Source organism: Eschrichtius robustus, chromosome 12 (assembly GCF_028021215.1).
Source record: "Eschrichtius robustus isolate mEscRob2 chromosome 12, mEscRob2.pri, whole genome shotgun sequence".
NCBI lineage: Eukaryota > Metazoa > Chordata > Mammalia > Artiodactyla > Eschrichtiidae > Eschrichtius > Eschrichtius robustus.
This window is the reverse complement of record NC_090835.1, coordinates 11,754,853-11,772,980: the sequence shown is the minus strand read 5'-3', so window position 1 is coordinate 11,772,980 and position 18,128 is coordinate 11,754,853. Positions and strand designations below refer to the sequence as shown.

At 42.7% G+C, this 18,128-nt stretch overlaps 1 protein-coding gene across 2 annotated transcripts in view; it reads left to right on the top strand.

Moving 5' to 3' along the window:
* The window catches only part of ITPR1 (inositol 1,4,5-trisphosphate receptor type 1), a 321,127-nt gene that overhangs the window by 106,276 nt on the left and 196,723 nt on the right, over nt 1–18,128 (top strand). For both annotated transcript variants that reach the window (XM_068559286.1, XM_068559285.1), the window contains exon 5: nt 10,606–10,721. In XM_068559286.1, coding sequence (XP_068415387.1) covers nt 10,606–10,721 — 116 coding nt within the window. The remainder of the gene's footprint in view (nt 1–10,605; nt 10,722–18,128) is intronic.

Here is an 18,128-nt window from a genome sequence, read left to right as displayed (position 1 = left end):
ATTTTTCCAGGAGGATATTGGGATAACCAACCCAATAGCTCATGTAAGTCTTTTCAGACCACACGTTCCAGACCTTCTGAATGCCCTTTTGTAGAAGATGTGACATATCCTCAGAGGTTCACATGAGCTGTAGTGTTTGAAATAGCCAGGGCTACTATGCGCTGTGAGATTTGATTTGCCTTGAGAGATACTGAGCATGTAGAGTTCTACACAGCAAGATTTTTAACCTGAAGTCCACGATTTTGTTTACTCTTCGTATATCTAACACAGAGCTGGGCATCCTATCTCAATTTTTTGTGACTGTTGTATTTATTTGACAAGTCCATCCAGCTATTTACTCCTTTTAGAATATATTGGTTTTCAGGTAGATTGGCAAATTGGACCAGATGATATAAATAACATGCTTTTCTCCCTCCCTTTCTTCCTCTTCTTTCCTTCCTCCCCTCCCTCTGTCCCTCCCTCCCTTCCTTCCTTCTTCCTTCCTTTCTTCGTTTTTCCCCCTCCTTCCCTCCCTCCCTTTCTTCCTTTTTTCCTTTCTTCCTCTTTTAAAAATAGTATTTTTTTGAACTTGGTGAACATTTGATTGATTTTTATAAAAATTTCACATTTGAAAATAAATTCATAGATTTCAAAGATATTGAAATACCTTTTATTATACAAAAATTTAAGCACATACACAAATTGAGAGAATAATAGTATAATAAACCTCCATGTACCCAATATGCACCTTGACTGTTAGCAACTCATGGCCAATCTCAAGTCATCTATATCCTCCCATCTCTCTCTCCCCAGTTATTTTGAAGCAAATGTCAGACAATATGGCATTTCATCACAGATTTACAACCACTGCCTGTTAATGGTTTAAAACTGTTTGGATAGAACAGGGAATCAGTGGGGAAAAGGGACTCGGTCAGAATCCCTCCAGGCATCGGGCTTGGTGCCAGGGAATGCTCATTGCCCAGAGTGTCCTGCGGTGAACAAATAACGGCTGCCCTTTGGGGAGACAGTGATGTCATCTTTCTTCCGCCCCTCCTCCTCTCCATTATGAACCAGCAAGCGCCCAACCCAAACCCTGACAAAACAAGGTGTGTTTTCGCAGCCACAGAAGTCAGACACTATTGTTAACCTTTTACATGAAGGGGAAATTTGTTTTTCTGTTATCAGCAAGATCATCCTCCTTTTTGTGAGAACAAGTACTATTTCAGTTTTTTCTTTCCTTAAGTTATTACACACACACACACACACGCACACACGCACGCACACAAAGATGCACAAACCTTAAATTTGAGCACTGCTTGATGATGTTTTAAATACACTTATACCCACATGACTCCCACCCAGATTGAGCTACGAGAACATTTCCAGCACCCCAGAAAGTGCCCCTTCTCAGGAAATACCGCCCCCAAAGGTAACTGCTACTCTGACTGTGGCTCTAGCAAAGTTTTGCCTGTTCTTGAATGTCACGTGAATGGATTCGTTCAGTATAAATGGACTCTTTTTGCCTTGGTTTCTTTCACTCAGAATAGTGTTTGTGGGGACTTCCCTGGTGGCGCAGTGGTTAAGAATCCGCCTGCCAATGCAGGGGACATGGGTTTGAGCCCTGGTCCGGGAGGATCCCACATGCCATGGAGCAACTAAGCCCGTGCGCCACAACTACTGAGCCTGCGCTCTAGAGCCCGCGAAACACAACTACTGAGCTTGCGTGCCACAACTACTGAGCCCGCGAGCCACAACTACTGAAGCCCACGCGCCTAGAGCCCATGCTCCACAAGAGAAACCACCGCAATGAGAAGCCCGTGCACCACAACGAAGAGTAGCCCCCGCTCGCCGCAACTAGAGAAAGCCCGCGCGCAGCAATGAAGACCCAACGCAGCCAAAAATAAATAAATAAAATAAATTAAAAAAAAAAAAAGTTTGTGGAATGCATCCACGTTGTTATGTGTAACAATAGTCTGTAGGCGTCCAGCATCACAGTGGAGCATGAAGATGCAATTCGTTTATCCGTTCTGTCTTAGCAGCTAATATTTGTTTACTCTGTGCCAGAATCTGTACTAAGTGCTTCAAGTGAAGTAGTTAATCTTTTAGGTTAGTTTGTGAGTTACCCATTGTGGTTATTGCCCTTTTATAGGGAAGAAATGAAAGCCTACAGAGATGAGATAATTTTCCCCAAGATCGTACAACATAGAATAGAGCTGAGGTTTAAACCAATTCGTCCAGATGGCAGATCAGTGTACACCTCAGCGCTTCCACATTTGGGTTTTCTGTGACTTCTCTGATGTGGTCTATAAGCTTCCACAAACATCATCAGGTCTTAGGGCTCTGGGGTGCCTTGGGGATCATCTGTTTTCCAGGCAAGATGTGTGGACACAGAGAGCTTTAGTAACCTGGCTGTGGCTTCTTGGCTATTGCGTGGTGGAGCCACGGCTGGAACCCGGGTTTCCAGATTCCTTGTCTCTTATTGTTTTTGGCATTTTTATTACTGTATGGGTCAGCTCAGACTTTTGGTTGCAAACGGCAGAAACTGACTGACCTAAGCCAAGAGGAAACTGTTGAAAGACTATCAGTCACTCGCAGAGTCAGCAGGGAACCAGACTCAGGTGCTGGGGGAGGCAGGCTCTGGACATTTCCCGTGGACACATCCGGCCTCGCTCCCATGAGCAGTCTTGAACTGGCCCTGGGACTTTGTATCCATCTGTCCAGGTGCAGAGTCCAGGGCAGAGGCTCCAATTGTCCAAGCGAAGGCAGATACCTGTGTTGGGGCTGCCTCTAGAAGGAACTCCTGGTCCCTTTTGTCTTTCACAATGGGAAGAGTCCTTGCCTTCCCAACTAAGTTTTTACTTCTCTGATCTATATCCAAAAAGGTAAATAAAAATTTAATTGGCCAAGCTAAAGTAGGTCAAAAAGGGAAGTTTCTCCCTACATTTCTAGTTTTTAATGTGTTTGTGAATGATGGTCCTGCAACCAGGTAAGATGATAAAGGTACAGGAGAGCAACCTTGGGAGTCCTCAGTCTGAGTTTTCTACTCAGAAAAAGCATCTGGTCACCTTAATGGGAAAAAAATTACCTTGTTGTCCTTTGTCTCTCAGGAACAACGTCTGTGTTTTCTGTAGACGGGTAATGGAAGGTTGATTTGGCAGTCCCTGTTGGAAAATGTCACAGGACTTCAAAGGGCTTCTTCTGTCCTGGCTTGGGAAATGTGATTCGCATGCAACAGACACAACAGTGTGATGTACTGGTTTCCTCTTACTGAACTGGACTTAATTACTTGTTTGTGGAAGGCTTTTGTTGGAAATAGGAGTAGGTTTTCCTTTTGTGAACTGCCGTTGAAGAGCATTCTTCCACCTTGAGTACCCAATCATTGATTGAGTACTCATTCACTGATCCCATATTTACTGAAAGCACCAGGGACAGGATGATACACAAGGCAGATAAGCTCTACCCTCGTGCAATTGTTTGTCTAGTAAGTTTGAGTTGGGAAAGTCCTTAAAATCCAACAATTTTGTTTTCCCCTTTCATTGCTTCTTTGAAATCTTAACTCCCTTGGTGGGGAATTAACATTCCCCTTTCTCTTTGTTAATCATATTGTCTGCTCCTTCTGAAATTTGTATTCTGTTGCCTCTTTTTCAAAAAGAGGCCAAGATATGTACGATCAACACTTAAATATTTCATATTTGAACTCATGTAAATCTACCCTTGATTTCTCCCTATATAAAATTGCATTTATATATACTCACTGAATGAGGAATTTAAAAAAAATGATAGCTTGTTGGCTGTTCGTCTCTTTGATCAGTGAGGTGGGTTAGAAGAGCTCAAATCCTGTGCGATGAGGGACTGTGTTTGCCTAGTTGACTCTGCCACCACATCAGCCAGTGGATGGGGTAAGAGACAGTGAAATGGGTACTTGGCAACCTGGAGGACAGACTGCAGCAGGGGTTGCTTAGGTCCACAGCAGACTCATTTCTTCTTCCTGGGCACTCGACTGAAGGGCATTTCTTAGCTCCTGGCATCATGGGGGTGGGGGGATCGTGTGAGTGGTTATCACTGGTGGTCTGTGAGCACAAGTTTAATGTTGCTTCCAGGCCAGTGCGCTCAAGAGCAGATGTGCCTTCTCATCGCCCTTTTTCCTAGAGCATCCTTCTACATGTGGAAGTGCGAGATCTGGCGACCTGGGAGAGATTTCTTTGGAATGTTTGCCCAGCAGAGAACTGCTGAATTATGTGTTAGAGGTTATGTGCGCATTCCTTTGTAGCCACACTGAACAATAGTGCAGAAAGGTTTCTGCACCCCCTCTGATCCTTGTTATTATGCAGCTTGTTGCCTTTTGTCACCCTGTAGTGTAAAGTGATATCTCACTATGATATTGAACAGTGATTTAGTATAAAAAGGTCATTTTTAAAAGTTAAAGATTTTCATTGATACATGGGTTGGAGGGGGAACTGCTTCATAGATACAGGGTTTACTCTTGGGAGTGAAGAAGACGTTTTGGAACTAGATAGAGGTGGTGGTTGTACAACATTGGGAATGTACTAAATGCCACAGAATTGTTCATTTGAAAATATTTACTTTTATGTGCATTGAACTTAAAAAAGTCGAATACTGATAAAATGCAGAATAAAAATCACGGTCTTATGTCTGACACCTCACGCTTTCCCACTTTTTTGAGGCAACAATTGAAAACATTTTAACATTTTATTCTGGTATTTGCCACTGTATTTCTAGATGATGTGTGTCTCTTCATATCTGTAGATGAATTTATCTTAAATATCACCTGTTCACTTCCTGTTATTATACACGACGGTGGCTTCTGACACTTTCCTGCTCCCCCTCCATCCTCCCATTAAGGTTGTATTACTTTTTTTGGCTAAATTAATAGTTAGTCTTAGATTTTTATGACTGTGTAAATATTGTTCACCATTGAGCTAAACACATACTACATTTTACCAATAGTACACAGCTTTTCCCTGGAGTTCTTAATAATCTCATTTGTCCTTATTTGCCTAGCTCTTTTGTAGCATTTACTAGTGTTCTCTCCCTCTGCAAGCCTCATCACGCTTCCATGTGGCAGGCGGAGGGGATGACCTATCACTCCTGGGCCTCCGCCCGTGGGCCCTTTGTCCCTGCTCCAGGTTGGGCAGTGATGCCCTGCACAGTGTCATCATGGGGTCCTGAGCCTTTCCAGGGTTCCGCAGGGCAAATAAGCTTGCTTCTCACTGGTACGCTCACTGTAGATACCTCCCTCCACCTCTCAAGTTCCACCTCTCCATCCTCTTTCCATCTTCATTTACTCCAAAAGAAGGATTTGAGTTTCTCAGAAGGTGAGGTTACGTTTTTTTGTGTTTAATTTTCATTGTGTTGGAGTTTTTTGTTGGGGGAGGGGGAAAGGAGAGGAAAGGTCTTTGATTCTGCCCTCTGAAAACCATGAATCACGTTCAAGCTTTTGTAAGTCTCAATTAACATATTCTCTAGGTTTGGTTAGATCTCCCTAGCCGAGATGAGTCGCTACATTGCATTTGTCGTACTGATTTCCTCGACTCTCTTCTCCAGTACCCCCATCCTTCCTCTTCTTCTGCCTCTAACCCCTTAAATTACTGACTGTCCTGTATTTTCAACCTGCTAGTTGACCAATGGCCCACTGAACATTTCAGCTTGGTTGTTTCATCGGCATCTCAAACCAAGCAAAGCCAAAATAAGATTCTTGATTTCTCCTCTCCTCCTCTAAATCCACCCCCTCCCAGCCTTCCCTTTCCTAGGAGGTACCATCACCAAGAAGAAAGCTCCTGTAGAAACAAAAACCAGGTTCTTCTTTGTTTAAAGCCCTTTGGTAGCTTCCCACAAGGACAAGCAATGCCTCCCCGTGACCCACACACCCCTGCGCCACGTGGCCCCTGCTTGCTTCTCCAGACACGTCTCCCGCAACTCTCCCTTCGTCCGCTACCCTCCAGCCCTTCTTTGCTCATTTTTAACCTCCTGAAGATTTCCTTCCAACTCGAAGCCTTCGCACTTGCTGTTCCCTCTGCCTGGAAGGCGTTGCCTCTACATTGTTATCAAAACCAGGCTCCTTCTCACCCTGCAGCTCTCCGCTCAGAAGCCGTGGACATGCCTTTCGTTGATGACCCCGTATAAAGTGCTGCTCCTCCACACCAGCCGTATTGGGCTGATAGATGATTCTCGTCTCCATAGTCCTTTAACTTGCTGTATACTTCAACGTGTGTATTTGACTAGCTTTTCGCTGTCACTAGGGTTATACTAAGAAACGTGTGCATTGGGTTCACTGTTACAGTGTCAGCCCCCTGTACTGTGCCCAGCACATAGTAGGCACTTTAATAAGTAGTCATGGGATTCATGAATAGACTGCTGGGGGCTCAAAGCTGGAAGTGACTTAGGAGGACAAACCTGATGTCGCTTCTGGAGACCTGGGGATTTCAGCACGTTTAAACCCTTAATAACAACCACCATCTTTGTGCCGCTCCACTACTCCCAGCCGCTGGGTTACCAGAGTGTACAGAACAGACACAAGTCCCTGCCGTCAGGCACTTCACATTCTAGAGTGCAGAGTTCTAAGGGTGTGGAGGACAGCAAGGAGATGGGGGGTTTCGGCTGTTCTTCTGGCAGACTTTATTCTCTCACTGAGTCCCTGAGGTGCGGCTTCCTCTGAGGTCGGCTTCTTTGCTTTCTCACCCCGCTGGGGATCCCATTCAGGTGGGCTCCAAGCACACCTGTGGCTCCTCTTGCTCCTGTCTTTTCTTTTTTTTAAAAGATTAATTAATTAAGTTTTGGCTGTGTTGGTTCTTCGTTGCTGTGCGTCGGCTTTCTCTAGTTGTGGCAAGCGGGGGCTACTCTTTCTTGCAGTGCGCCGGCTTTTCACTGCAGTGGCTTCTCTTGTTGCAGGGCAGGGCTCTAGGCACACAGGCCTTTAGTAGTTGTGGCACGTGGGCTCAGTAGTTGTATTTCGCGGGCTCTAGAGCACAGGCTCAGTAGTTGTGGCTCACGGGCTTAGTTGCTCTGCGGCATGTGGGATCTTCCCGGACCAGGGCACGAACCTGTGTCCCCTGCATTGGCAGGCGGATTCTTAACCACTGCGCCACCAGGGAAGTCCCCTCCTGTCTTTTCTTAACCAAGCACAAGTCCTAAGGTCATGGTTAACGCAGCTGCTAAGCAGTTGAGTGTTCTCCCTTCAGCCAAGTTCTGGAATGCTCTTTATTTACTTTTTATAAATTTATTTATTTATTTATTTTATTTTCGGCTGCATTGGGTCTTCGTTGCTGCGCACGGGCTTTCTCTGGTTGCAGCGAGCGGGGGCTGCTCTTTGTTGTGGTGTGCGGGCTTCTCCCTGCGGTGGCTTCTCTTGTTGCGGAGCACGGGCTCTAGGCTCGCGGGCTTCAGTAGTTGCAGCACGCAGGCTCAGTAGTTGTGGTGCACGGGCTTCGTTGCTCCTCGGCATGTGGGATCTTCCCGGACCAGGACCCGAACCCGTGTCCCCTGCATTGGCAGGAGGATTCTTAACACTGCACCACCAGGGAAGTCCCTGGAATGTTCTTTAAACCATGGAAGATCAGCTATGGCCTGTTTCCAGCCCACGTGCCCTTTAACACTTAACCCAGCCCCTCCATTCCGCTCACTTCTCCTTTGCTAGCCCAGTGTGGCATCTGCTAAAGCTTAGGAATATTCCAAAGTAATTTTTTGAAAGCTTAATTTAGTTTATTTTTTAAAAGCCTTGAAAAATCACTTGTCACATAAGAGATCTTTGTGGCATTTCTTTGGGGCAAAATCAAAGCACAGTGTGTGTGTGTACATGCACATATATATACACACATACATACTTCCCCCAAATAGGTACAATTCTTCCACCGGATTCCCTGTATTTGTGCATCTCTATACTTAGCACAGTATTGGGATCCAGCAGAACTTTAACTTTGTCCTGCTGTGCCATCCAAATAGCAAAGGGCAATATAGAGCCGCTGAAGTGCAGAATTTCAGAAGGTTACTTTAACATCATATTTGAATTGCTTAATCTAATTTTCACTTTGAATCAGTTGCTAAGCAACTGGGAAGACAGGACAAAATCAGCAAGGCTAATTTGGTTCTGTTACTAGTATGTTAACATCTCATATTTACATAGACAGTTGGTTGTAAAAATGCTTAATCCAGTACAATGCTCTGTGTTGCCCAAGAAACATAGTTGGTGTGGAAGTTACAGCAAGGCTTTGGTTGGATTGACAGTGCTTCAGTTCACGGTCTCATCTTAGGTGAATGGAAAGCTATCTGAAATTCGAGCCTGTCTGTAGTCCATTGGTTTGTTAAGTGGGTTATATACCCACTGACAGTACCATCAACAGTTGTAAAATGGTACTTTCCAGTGCATGTTAATCCCTTGGCGTTATAGATCCAGCCGGATCCTCAAATCAACTTAAGTCAAATTATGGCTGGGGTGGGGTGGGATGGTAATGCATACCAGTTAGCCATCATCATATGAATTGTGTGGGAGGGAAAAATCATAGTTTTTTTCCTCAGTGTCTTCTAATTGATGAAAATTGAAATTATTAACCTCATTTAATCCATAAAAAGTTGTGTATCAGATATTAATGCCAGTGACTTAAGTGTTTTGAATGGTTTTTTGGTATTAAGTCTTGTGATTATCAAGGAAGTCACCCTGGTCCTGCGCAAATGCCACCTTCTGTCTTGTGTCAAAGATAGGACATTTAACACTGGCTGGTAGTCTCATGGTTGTGTGTGATTGTTCTCAGGGTGAATGGAGAGTTCACGTATATCAAAGTGGTAGAAAAACTTTGTCTTTCAGTGATGTCATGAAGTTGCCACTGATACAGTAAATAACAATGACCTGTTAGTTTCATTAGAGATGGAGAGAGCAGCGCTATCTTTTACACCAGTTTCCTGCCATGTCCTTTGTTCTCTAAAGACCTGGATAGCGTCTTTCATGTGCACTAACAATTACTTTCAGTAGATGGATTATATTCTTGATAAAGATGGATATCAGTGATCTTATATTTGTCTGGTAGCTGATTGTGACTAGGTAGAAATATTTAGCGAAGAAGGAGGTTATAGAAATGGGAAAGTACCTTTTATTTCTACCGTTAATTGATTAAAACTTATTTTCTGAACAATGTCAAGTATTTGTGTGCACTGTACTTAGTAAAATTTCATTGATTCCAACTAGAAGAAAGGGAGATCTGAATTAGAGGAAAGACTTAGTATCTGCCTCCTTGACAGTAAATGAATATTTTTTACTTTGAGGTAGTTATTTGGCTAAGACAAAAACAGCATTTACCTGTTCAGTGTCCTTTCAGGGAATGTCTCAGTGAACAGATAAGAATAAGTGTACAGTTAGTAGATTAAGTTTTTTAAAAAAGCTTGCTCTGACCTACTTTCAGGGTGCAGTTTTTCTAAATCTGGGTGTTCATTCCAAATTTATTAATTTTACTCTACAAATACCATTTGAAAATCCTGTATGTCAAAAGGTAAAATTTTCAGAGAGTGAGTATCAATTATAGTGTTAGTTTTTTAGAGCGGTTATTTGTAAACTTTTTCCATGGCATATCCCTATCAAAAAATTTTGACAAAAATACCCCTAAACTGTGTGCGTGTGTGTGTGTTTAAAAGTTATATACATGTGTCACTGTACTAATAGATTGTATACATTATAAAAGCAAGAAGGAAAATATACGTTGATGAAAAAGATTAAGATTAAACAATAATGTGGTGTCCTCTCAATCATGATTAGCATATTATCATGAATATCTTGGGTGCTTTACGGGCAACGTTCATCATTAGAGACAACGTTTTAAGTGTTTTTTAACACAGTGTCTAATATCTGGGTGACTTTTTTTCACATCTGGTTAGATCATCATTATTTTTCCTTTTTCTTGTTTGTGGGGTTTGCATTACTCCCCTCTTCGGTGTTTTGATTTCATTGCAGACATCTTTTGAAGCCACTAGTCCATTTTGTGAGTTAGTTCTACTACATAAAACAATGTAAAAAGTCATGACCCCAGGCATTCCTAAACAGAAGCACATCACCATGCCCTGAGAGAGAGGGAGAAGACACAGAGTGTCTCTGCAAGTTCATTTATTTTCTTCCCGCTCCCCAGAGAATCATCTGGTAAACAACACTCAAGAGACCATTGCCCAAGGAGGTGCCTCCAAATAAGCTTCTGTTTTTGTTTTTTTTTTAAAATGTAGTCGAATTGAAGTGAGTTGGATTTATATCCAGAAATGTTTGTACGTACTATTGCATACAGTGAGACTACTGCCCTTAAATTTGTCCATCATAAAGGAAAGGAGGTAACTCTGGGGCAGCATTGAGACCTCTGGATTTGGACTCTGAGTCCCAGCTCTGCCCCTAACTGGCTGTGTGACAATGGACATTTGACTTACTTTCTAGAAGTTTCATTTTCCTCATTTCTCACCTCACATCATGGTGGTGAGAATTAAAGGTCAAAGGAGAGGCTTGTAAGAGGGCCTTGTAACTGACCGTTTACACTTTCATGTAATTTATAATGCCTAGAAATAAAAGGGGAAAGTTTTTTTCATAGGTTGAGTGGATATACTTCCTCAGTAACAGTTTTTACTTGTTTGTTTCACTTCTAGATTGCCTCTTTAAACTATGTCCCATGAATCGCTACTCTGCCCAGAAGCAGTTCTGGAAAGCTGCTAAGCCAGGAGCCAACAGCACGACAGACGCAGTACTGCTTAACAAACTACACGTACGTACTGGGATGGAGCTCCGTGGCGAGGTCTCATGAGTGGCCACGTGGGTTGTGTCTGAGTGGAATGGGTCGGGAAGATGAGTTTTGCAGTCCTCTAGCTCTGGGCGCCAGCTTTCATATAGTCTTTGGTAAAGGGCTAAAAGGGAGCTGACCCTAAGGAAAGGTGGGTCGTAGTCATCCTGAGATGTCTTGAGAGTTTCTTTTTTCTCAGCCATTCCCTTTCTGGGGTGGCTTTAGGTACAGGACTGGTTATGAGCACAAGCTCAGGAAGCGAACTGCCTAGCTTAGAATGCTAGCTTCACCCTCACTAACTGGACATCTTGGGTGAGTTACTTAGCTATTTTGTGCCTCTGTTACCTCATCTGTAAAATGGGAATGATAATAATATCCACGTCAAGAGGTTGTTGTGAGGATTACATGAAACGAAACATAAAAAGCACGTGAACAATGCCTGTCACGTGATAAGTGCTCAGAAAATTTTAGCTTTTATCATTGTATTTATCTTGTCTATTAGTTGGCATATAAGAGAGATGCTCATTCTACTGCTGATGTGCTTTGTGACCATAAGCAAATTTTTGAGCCTCTCTGAGCCTGTTTTTCCATCTGTCAAATGATGATATAGTTCTTCTAGTGTCGAGATGATCTAATTCTTCTGTGAGGCTAATCTGTGTGGAACTTCTTCGAGATGTGGGGAAGAAAGACATGACATATATTCAGTGTGGTATTGAAATTGCAACCCATTCCCCATCCCCCTGTTCTGCTTTATTTTTCTCCACATCACTTATCATGATCTTTGTAATTTATTTATCAGCTCTCTACCCCCACTAGAATGTAAACTACTCACAGGCAGAAATTTCTGTCAGGTTTGCTCGTTGCTTCATCCCTCTTGCCTACAACATATGGTAGGCACTCAAATATTTACTAACTTAATTTTTAAAAAAAAGCTCTTTCTGGAGACTTAGTGATGATAGCCGAGGATGTAGAGTATCTGTGAGCACGTGGGGCTCACGCTTGCTCTCTTTGTGACTAATAAATGGCAAAGTCACAGCCAGCTGCACTGGGTAAGGTAGGGCCCATGGAAGGGACTCCTTTATTCAGCACATACTGTATTAGACAGGGGTGAGGGGCTCCAGGCATGATGAGAAGACCAGGTTCCTAACCTCCATGAGCTGATCCTCCAGTGTGAAGGCACACAAGCACACATGGCCCTTAAAAGGAAACGCAGACTTTGTGCCTGCTGGACCCTGCTTTCCCTCTGAGGCTTCTGAACCAGCTAGACTTGCTCTGTGTCCTTTCGTTTTATTTTTTTGAGCACCACAGACTCCTAACAGTCTCACGACCTTAGCGCTTGCAGTTTGTCCTGTTGAAAACAGTCTTCTCCTGACTTTGCCTAAGCTAAGACCTCTGCCTCCTTCATCTCTCAGTGTAAGTCATCTCAGTGAGGTCTCTCCCCATCTCCTTATCTAAGCCATGTCTTGCTTGCTTTCCTCCGTCATGGCACCCTGTTTTTATCTTTCTCTGCACTGATCAAAGTCTGCAGTTATATTTAAAAGTTCCCTTAATTATCATCTGTCACTCAGTAGAATGACGACACCACAAGATGAGGAGCAGCGCCTGTCTTGTTCACCACTGTATCCCCAGTGCATTGTAATAGTGTCTGGCACATAGTAGGTGCTCAAGAAATAGTTCTTGAATGAATGAGTGAGCACTGTGCTAGGTGATGGTGATAAAACTGTGACAGCATCGTAACCCTCTGGGAGCTTAATAGCTAATTAAGAATAAAGAGGTAGTGACACGACTGTAGCAAGTTCTATTATAGGGCAAACCACCGAGGCTGTGGGAGCACCTAGAAGGGGCAGTCAAATCCACTTTTGAGTATAAGGATGGGTGATATGGTAGTCAGGGAGGGCTTTCTGGAGGAAGAGGAGGTGACAGGTAAGCCTCAGAGTGAGGCATCTGTGGGAGTAAGAGGGTAGGAGAGAAAAAGAAAACAACAGAAGCCAAGAGATTGCTTTGAAAGCTTCTGGGATTGCATCATTATTTTAATGGTTTTAGGGCAGATATTCTCAACCTCAGCAGACCCATTGCTCCCTCTGAATAGCAAATATTATGTAACTGTATAAACAGGAAATAAAATCTGTAAATAACATAATCTCCCAGGATACCAAAGTTTTGAAACTGAATTATAAAGGCAAAATAAAGGGAAAGTAATAAATTTTATAATTGTATACTTTATTAAGTTAATGCTCAGGCACAGTCACTATAGAGGACATATGGAAATAAATGCTTTTACCTATTTGTATAGACCCCGTGAATGAGGCAGCTGAAGGCTGTGGCCGATGTAGGTCTATAGTACTGGTGACCCAAAAAGCATGTTTTCCATAATGTGGTGTTCCAAAATGGTCAGCTGCTCTTGGTAATGTTACTAAGAATGCAAGGTACACTCCTCTCTTTATTAAATGACACTCCCATTTTTGGAAAAGGTGTGCATAATATTATTAATTGAACCATGCAGATCCATGCTTTGTGTTCATGTGTAAAGTGGAGTTAGGGGTTTGGCTCAGAAATTGCAGCTTTTTAAGCCGCGTGACCGTCCACTGGAATACCATATTGTGTGGGTGGAACGATGCTTCTTCCTTGCACGGGACCGTGCTATACATTTCAGGGCATCCAGCATCCCTGGCTCTTGTCCATGGCGTATGAGTAGCGATCCCCTCCTTCCCCAATCATTGTGAGGATCGAGGACGCCCCCGAAGTCCGTACTGGGAGCATGGGAATCGAGTTGAATGGATAGGAAAGGTTGCTCAATTCTGCACGTCTCCTGGGAGAGCCATTTAGCACGTACGCCTGTGGGGTTATCTTGGTGGAAGGAGTGTGGCCTTAGCAGTCCTGCGGCCCCTTTTCTCGGATGAAATTGATTCTGTCCACTGAGGTATTCTTAGTCCATCTCAAACCCTTTCTTCTCCTACGCTTTTTACAGCTGGAGTTGTAAATTCAGATTCCTCGTGGCCAAGCAGGAAGCCAGTTGGAACCAAGGAGCCTTGGTGGGCTGGGTTGCTAAGGGGCGTGTGCCTGTGTGCGGGTCTGGGGGGCAGCTCCGCTCCCCTGCCGTTGCTGTGTGGGAAGGTGGGCCAGGAACTGCCGCCATATCTTCTGCTTCTTCAAGAGAAGCTAAAATCCATGCTTTGATGTGTCATCTCTCAATTTTTAAAAAATGTTGGCAGCTACTTCCCTTGAAGTTTAAAACATAACACTCAGCACCAACACAGGAATGGCTCAGCAGGATGGCGTTCTCTGGCCAACTATTCGCAGCCTGTGATACATGTGTTGTTTCATCAGCAGTTCCTTTTCCCCCCACTTCCCACAAATGAACCGTGAAAAAACCACAGAGTTGAAAAAGGCGATCCTAAAGGTGACCAAGAACTTTGAACTCTTTACTAAAATAAACAATAAATTCTCTCTTTCATGCTGTTTTTGTTTTAAATAAATTTTAAAAGGAAACCAGCACAGTCTCCTGATTCAGGATCACTGACATGACTTGCAGGTCTTGGCTGTTAACTTTGTGCAGTTCCTGCTTTCCTGCTTGGCTGGACCTTTTTCTCCCCCCTCTTGTGTCTGAAAGTCATCCACATGTTCTAGTGCCGTCATTAAAATGTTGTATTTTGGGCAGCCACTTGCCTTTGGGGGCGGACGGCCAGTCTCCAGTGGGTTTTCATTTTTATTTTTGTCAGCTACTGTGGAGCACCCCAGTCAAAGGTCAGATTATTTTAAATTAATGCCATTTAAGGAATTAGTCGTCTAGACCACTTGACTGCCTTTTGACTAGGATAAGCAACATGCCACCAACTCCCTGAAGGACAGTGACATCTAGTGGCTGGTTGCTATGTGTGTCTGTTCGTTCTGAGAGAATAACTGGATTCTAACTCGCCTGGTCGTGATTTCCCAAGACTCTTGGCAGAATGAGGTTCCCCCATCTGCAAATCACATAATTTGTTCTACATCCCTCGACTGCCGTTTCCTGACAGCATTTTTACCTGTTACCTTGAAACAGCACCTACATTGTTTTGGTTCTGAGAAATGGTCCATTACCTTAAGCCGTAGCTTCGACAAGCTAGGAGGAACCAGAGGAGTCAGGAGTCTTTATTGTCATCTGAAGCCTGGGTACTGCCTGTTTTCAGAAGCCTTAATATTTATGTTAGATACTTCAGAGCTTGTTGACCTTAAATAAATAAGGTTCCCCACTGTTCCAGTGACATCTCTGTAGTAATTTAATAATGGTCTCTCCATTTCTGAAATAAAATAACAGGTGACTGTGATGGGGTTGACCTTGATGTTGCTTAGGGAGCATCGTAATGCCTGTGGTGATTCATGGTGGTAGAGACCATAGCATAGAGCGTGATTTCTCCCTTAGAAATTCAGAACTGTCCGCAACCCATTGTGTAAGGGAAAAGAGCAACAGGTACTTAAATTATTGGGATTTTTAAATATTGACGAGATAACACATTTAAGATGGCTTTTTAAAAATCTAGGCTTCTTGCCACAGAGGTACGATGAAGGTGTTTCTGAAGTGAGTATTGTAGGAAGTGAGCTCCAAAGTATACGTGAGTAAGAAAAGGAAAAAAAAAAAAGATCTCTAAACCTTAATTCTCAAAGATAATCTTGGTGTGTGCCCCAGTCTCCCATCCCCTATTTTATTCCTTTATGTCTATATTTTAAAGTATTAATGGGGGCATGCCATCTCACTTTCTTCCAATTTTTTTTTTTTTTTTTGGCGGTGCCGCGTGGCATGTGAGATCTTAGTTCCCTGGCCAGGGATTGAACCCATGCCCCTTGCACTGAAAGCGTGGAGTCTTAACCACTGGGCCGCCAGGGAAGTCCCTCACTTCTCTTTCTTTCACCTGCTTTTTTTTTCCACTTAATATGTCATGAATAAATAGGTAGCTCTGTATTTTTAATGGCTACTTGATTACTCCATGGTACAGCAGTATTGTAATTTTAGACAGCCAGTCCCTGTGGGGGGGAGGAGGTATTCAGGATTCTGACAGTTTTTGCCCTTCCCCCAAAGAATAAATGATGGCTATGGCCTTGTGCACATGCCAGATTATCTTCTTAGAGAAACTCCTAGAAATGGGATTGCTAAATCAAAGTTATGCCCGTTGAAAAACTTTTTGGTAGATATTGCTGGATTATTCTTCAGAAAGGTTATACAAATTCACTGTCTTACAGTGTGGGCTCCTCTTTAGAATATACTTGAGGGATTTAATAGACCAGATCTCATTTTTTCAAGGGTGAAAGCAGCCTTGGTCAGTGGGCCCAGGTATTGTCTGTACTGTACTTCCTTTTTTTAAATTTTATTTTTTTAAATTAATTTTTATTGGAGTATAGTTGATTTAAAATGTTGTGTTAGTTTTACTTCCTTTTTTATCAACCTTTTGAACTAAAAATCATGATGGATGTTTTTTTTCTGAAAGCCAAATTATATGTCAGTTATATCAGTAAAACTGGGGGAAGGGAACAAATTTGGTTTTGTGGAGGAGTTATCTAAAGACTGATTTGTGAACTCAGATGAACACATATATAGTATTTGTACACTTAGTAAAAGGTGAAGTGAACGAGAGAGTTTTCTCCTTAAACAAATAGTGCTTATAGGAAAAGTGAATTCTTAAAATGGTCCATAAGCTTAATGCATGGAATGTTTGTTTAGTAGTTATATGTAGGCTTGGTCATCATTAAACCTTTTAATGGAGTTTTCAGATGTGATATTTGATATTCTTAGATATTTATTCTCCAGTTGTGTATTTTCTGTCCTAATTTTGTCTTTTGTATGTTTGTAGACAAATGCCGTTTAATCTTTAGAGCTGCTGGTGTTTAATTAGTCTTAAATATGAAATATGTGCCTTCTTGGTGACTAATCTGACATTTCCTCTTAGATATGCCAGTGACCAGTGGATTACCACTTGTGTACTTAGTCTGAGCGTAGGCAGGAACTTAATATTTTAGATTAATATTTCTTAGATTGAAGCCACTGGAAATTCTTGAGAGTAAGAGGATTAGCCATGAGAATTTTCCCTCTTAAACAGGAGCCCTTATATCATTTAAGTTCAAGAAACACTACTTTATAATTTTCTCAAGGTGAATCCTTTTGGTGTGGTGTTTCGAGCAGAGAAAGTTTGTATTTGTTGGGAAGTGTTGTTTTATTTTACTGAATTCCTTGATTTCCCCCCCGCCCTTTGACATTTTTTTGCTTTCTCAACTTTCCTGTCCTTATTAGCTGAGAACTGCTTAGCAGAAATAATAAATGGCTCTCTGCAAAGTATAAACCTGCCTTCCAAGTGGATTCAGTGCAGTGTATTTTTTTTTTTTTTTTGAAAACTACCTGCAGAACATGTGGGTACTGTAGAGCTCTCTGGATAGGGTACAGCTCGGGCATGAAAATAGGGAGAACGGAGGTGGGAGGAAGGGATGGGAAGGTGCTTATGGGGGGGAAGAGAGAGTGGGGGAGAGCCGCGCCTAGGGCGGTTTGGATGCCAAGGATTGCCATGGTGTCTACGCTGGTATTATTTCTGGATGTGTCTTGAACCCAGTGGATATTACCTTTTTGTAACTGAGAACAGCAGACTGGTGACTAATTCCGAAAGAGAAAGAGGGAAGCCTCTGAATAGACCATTGTTTTAAAGGGTTGAGACAGGCTGCAAACTTGCAGTCATGCACACAAACGTAGGCAAATCCTTACCCTCCTATAAATGTGGTTTCTTTTTGGTTTAGGATTGCTTCCTGCAGCTTATTTTTCTCAAAAGATGTTCCTTCCTAAAAATACCTATACTCCAGGTAGAGGTGGAGCGAATGCTGAATTTGAAGGAAACTGAAAGATTCTTCACCCACCCACCTTAGTTCACCTTTTGAAATTCTCATTAGAGCATTTCTTAGTTATGGAAACTTGGGTATAACAATGGTTAAAATTTATTGAATGCCTATTTTGTGTCTGGTATGCATTTTCTGTAATCTCTCTGATTAGGGAGAAAAAAGGCTTGTGTTGTCCTCATTTTGTGGATGAGAATGCTGAGTGAGCCTTGGTGAGATTAAACGACCTGGCCAATACGATAAAGCTGGTCTGTGGTGGAACCAAGACCAAGTCCAGAAGGGTCGTGTGGAAATGCGGACGTGTTCCCTGGGAAAGAAGCCCATTAACCCACTGGCATCTGGTAGCATCTTGCCTCAAGGCAAGGGGAGACTCTACAAAGAGAACATTGGAAACGATTCTGAAGTACATCATTGGTCACCATCATGCTTCTATCACCCATCAGATTAGCTACCGTATTTCTTCCATTATTTTTCTTTTGTTTTACTTAGTCTGGGTTTGGAAATCAGAGATTGGAACGTCAGTTTAATTGCCTAGGATGAAAC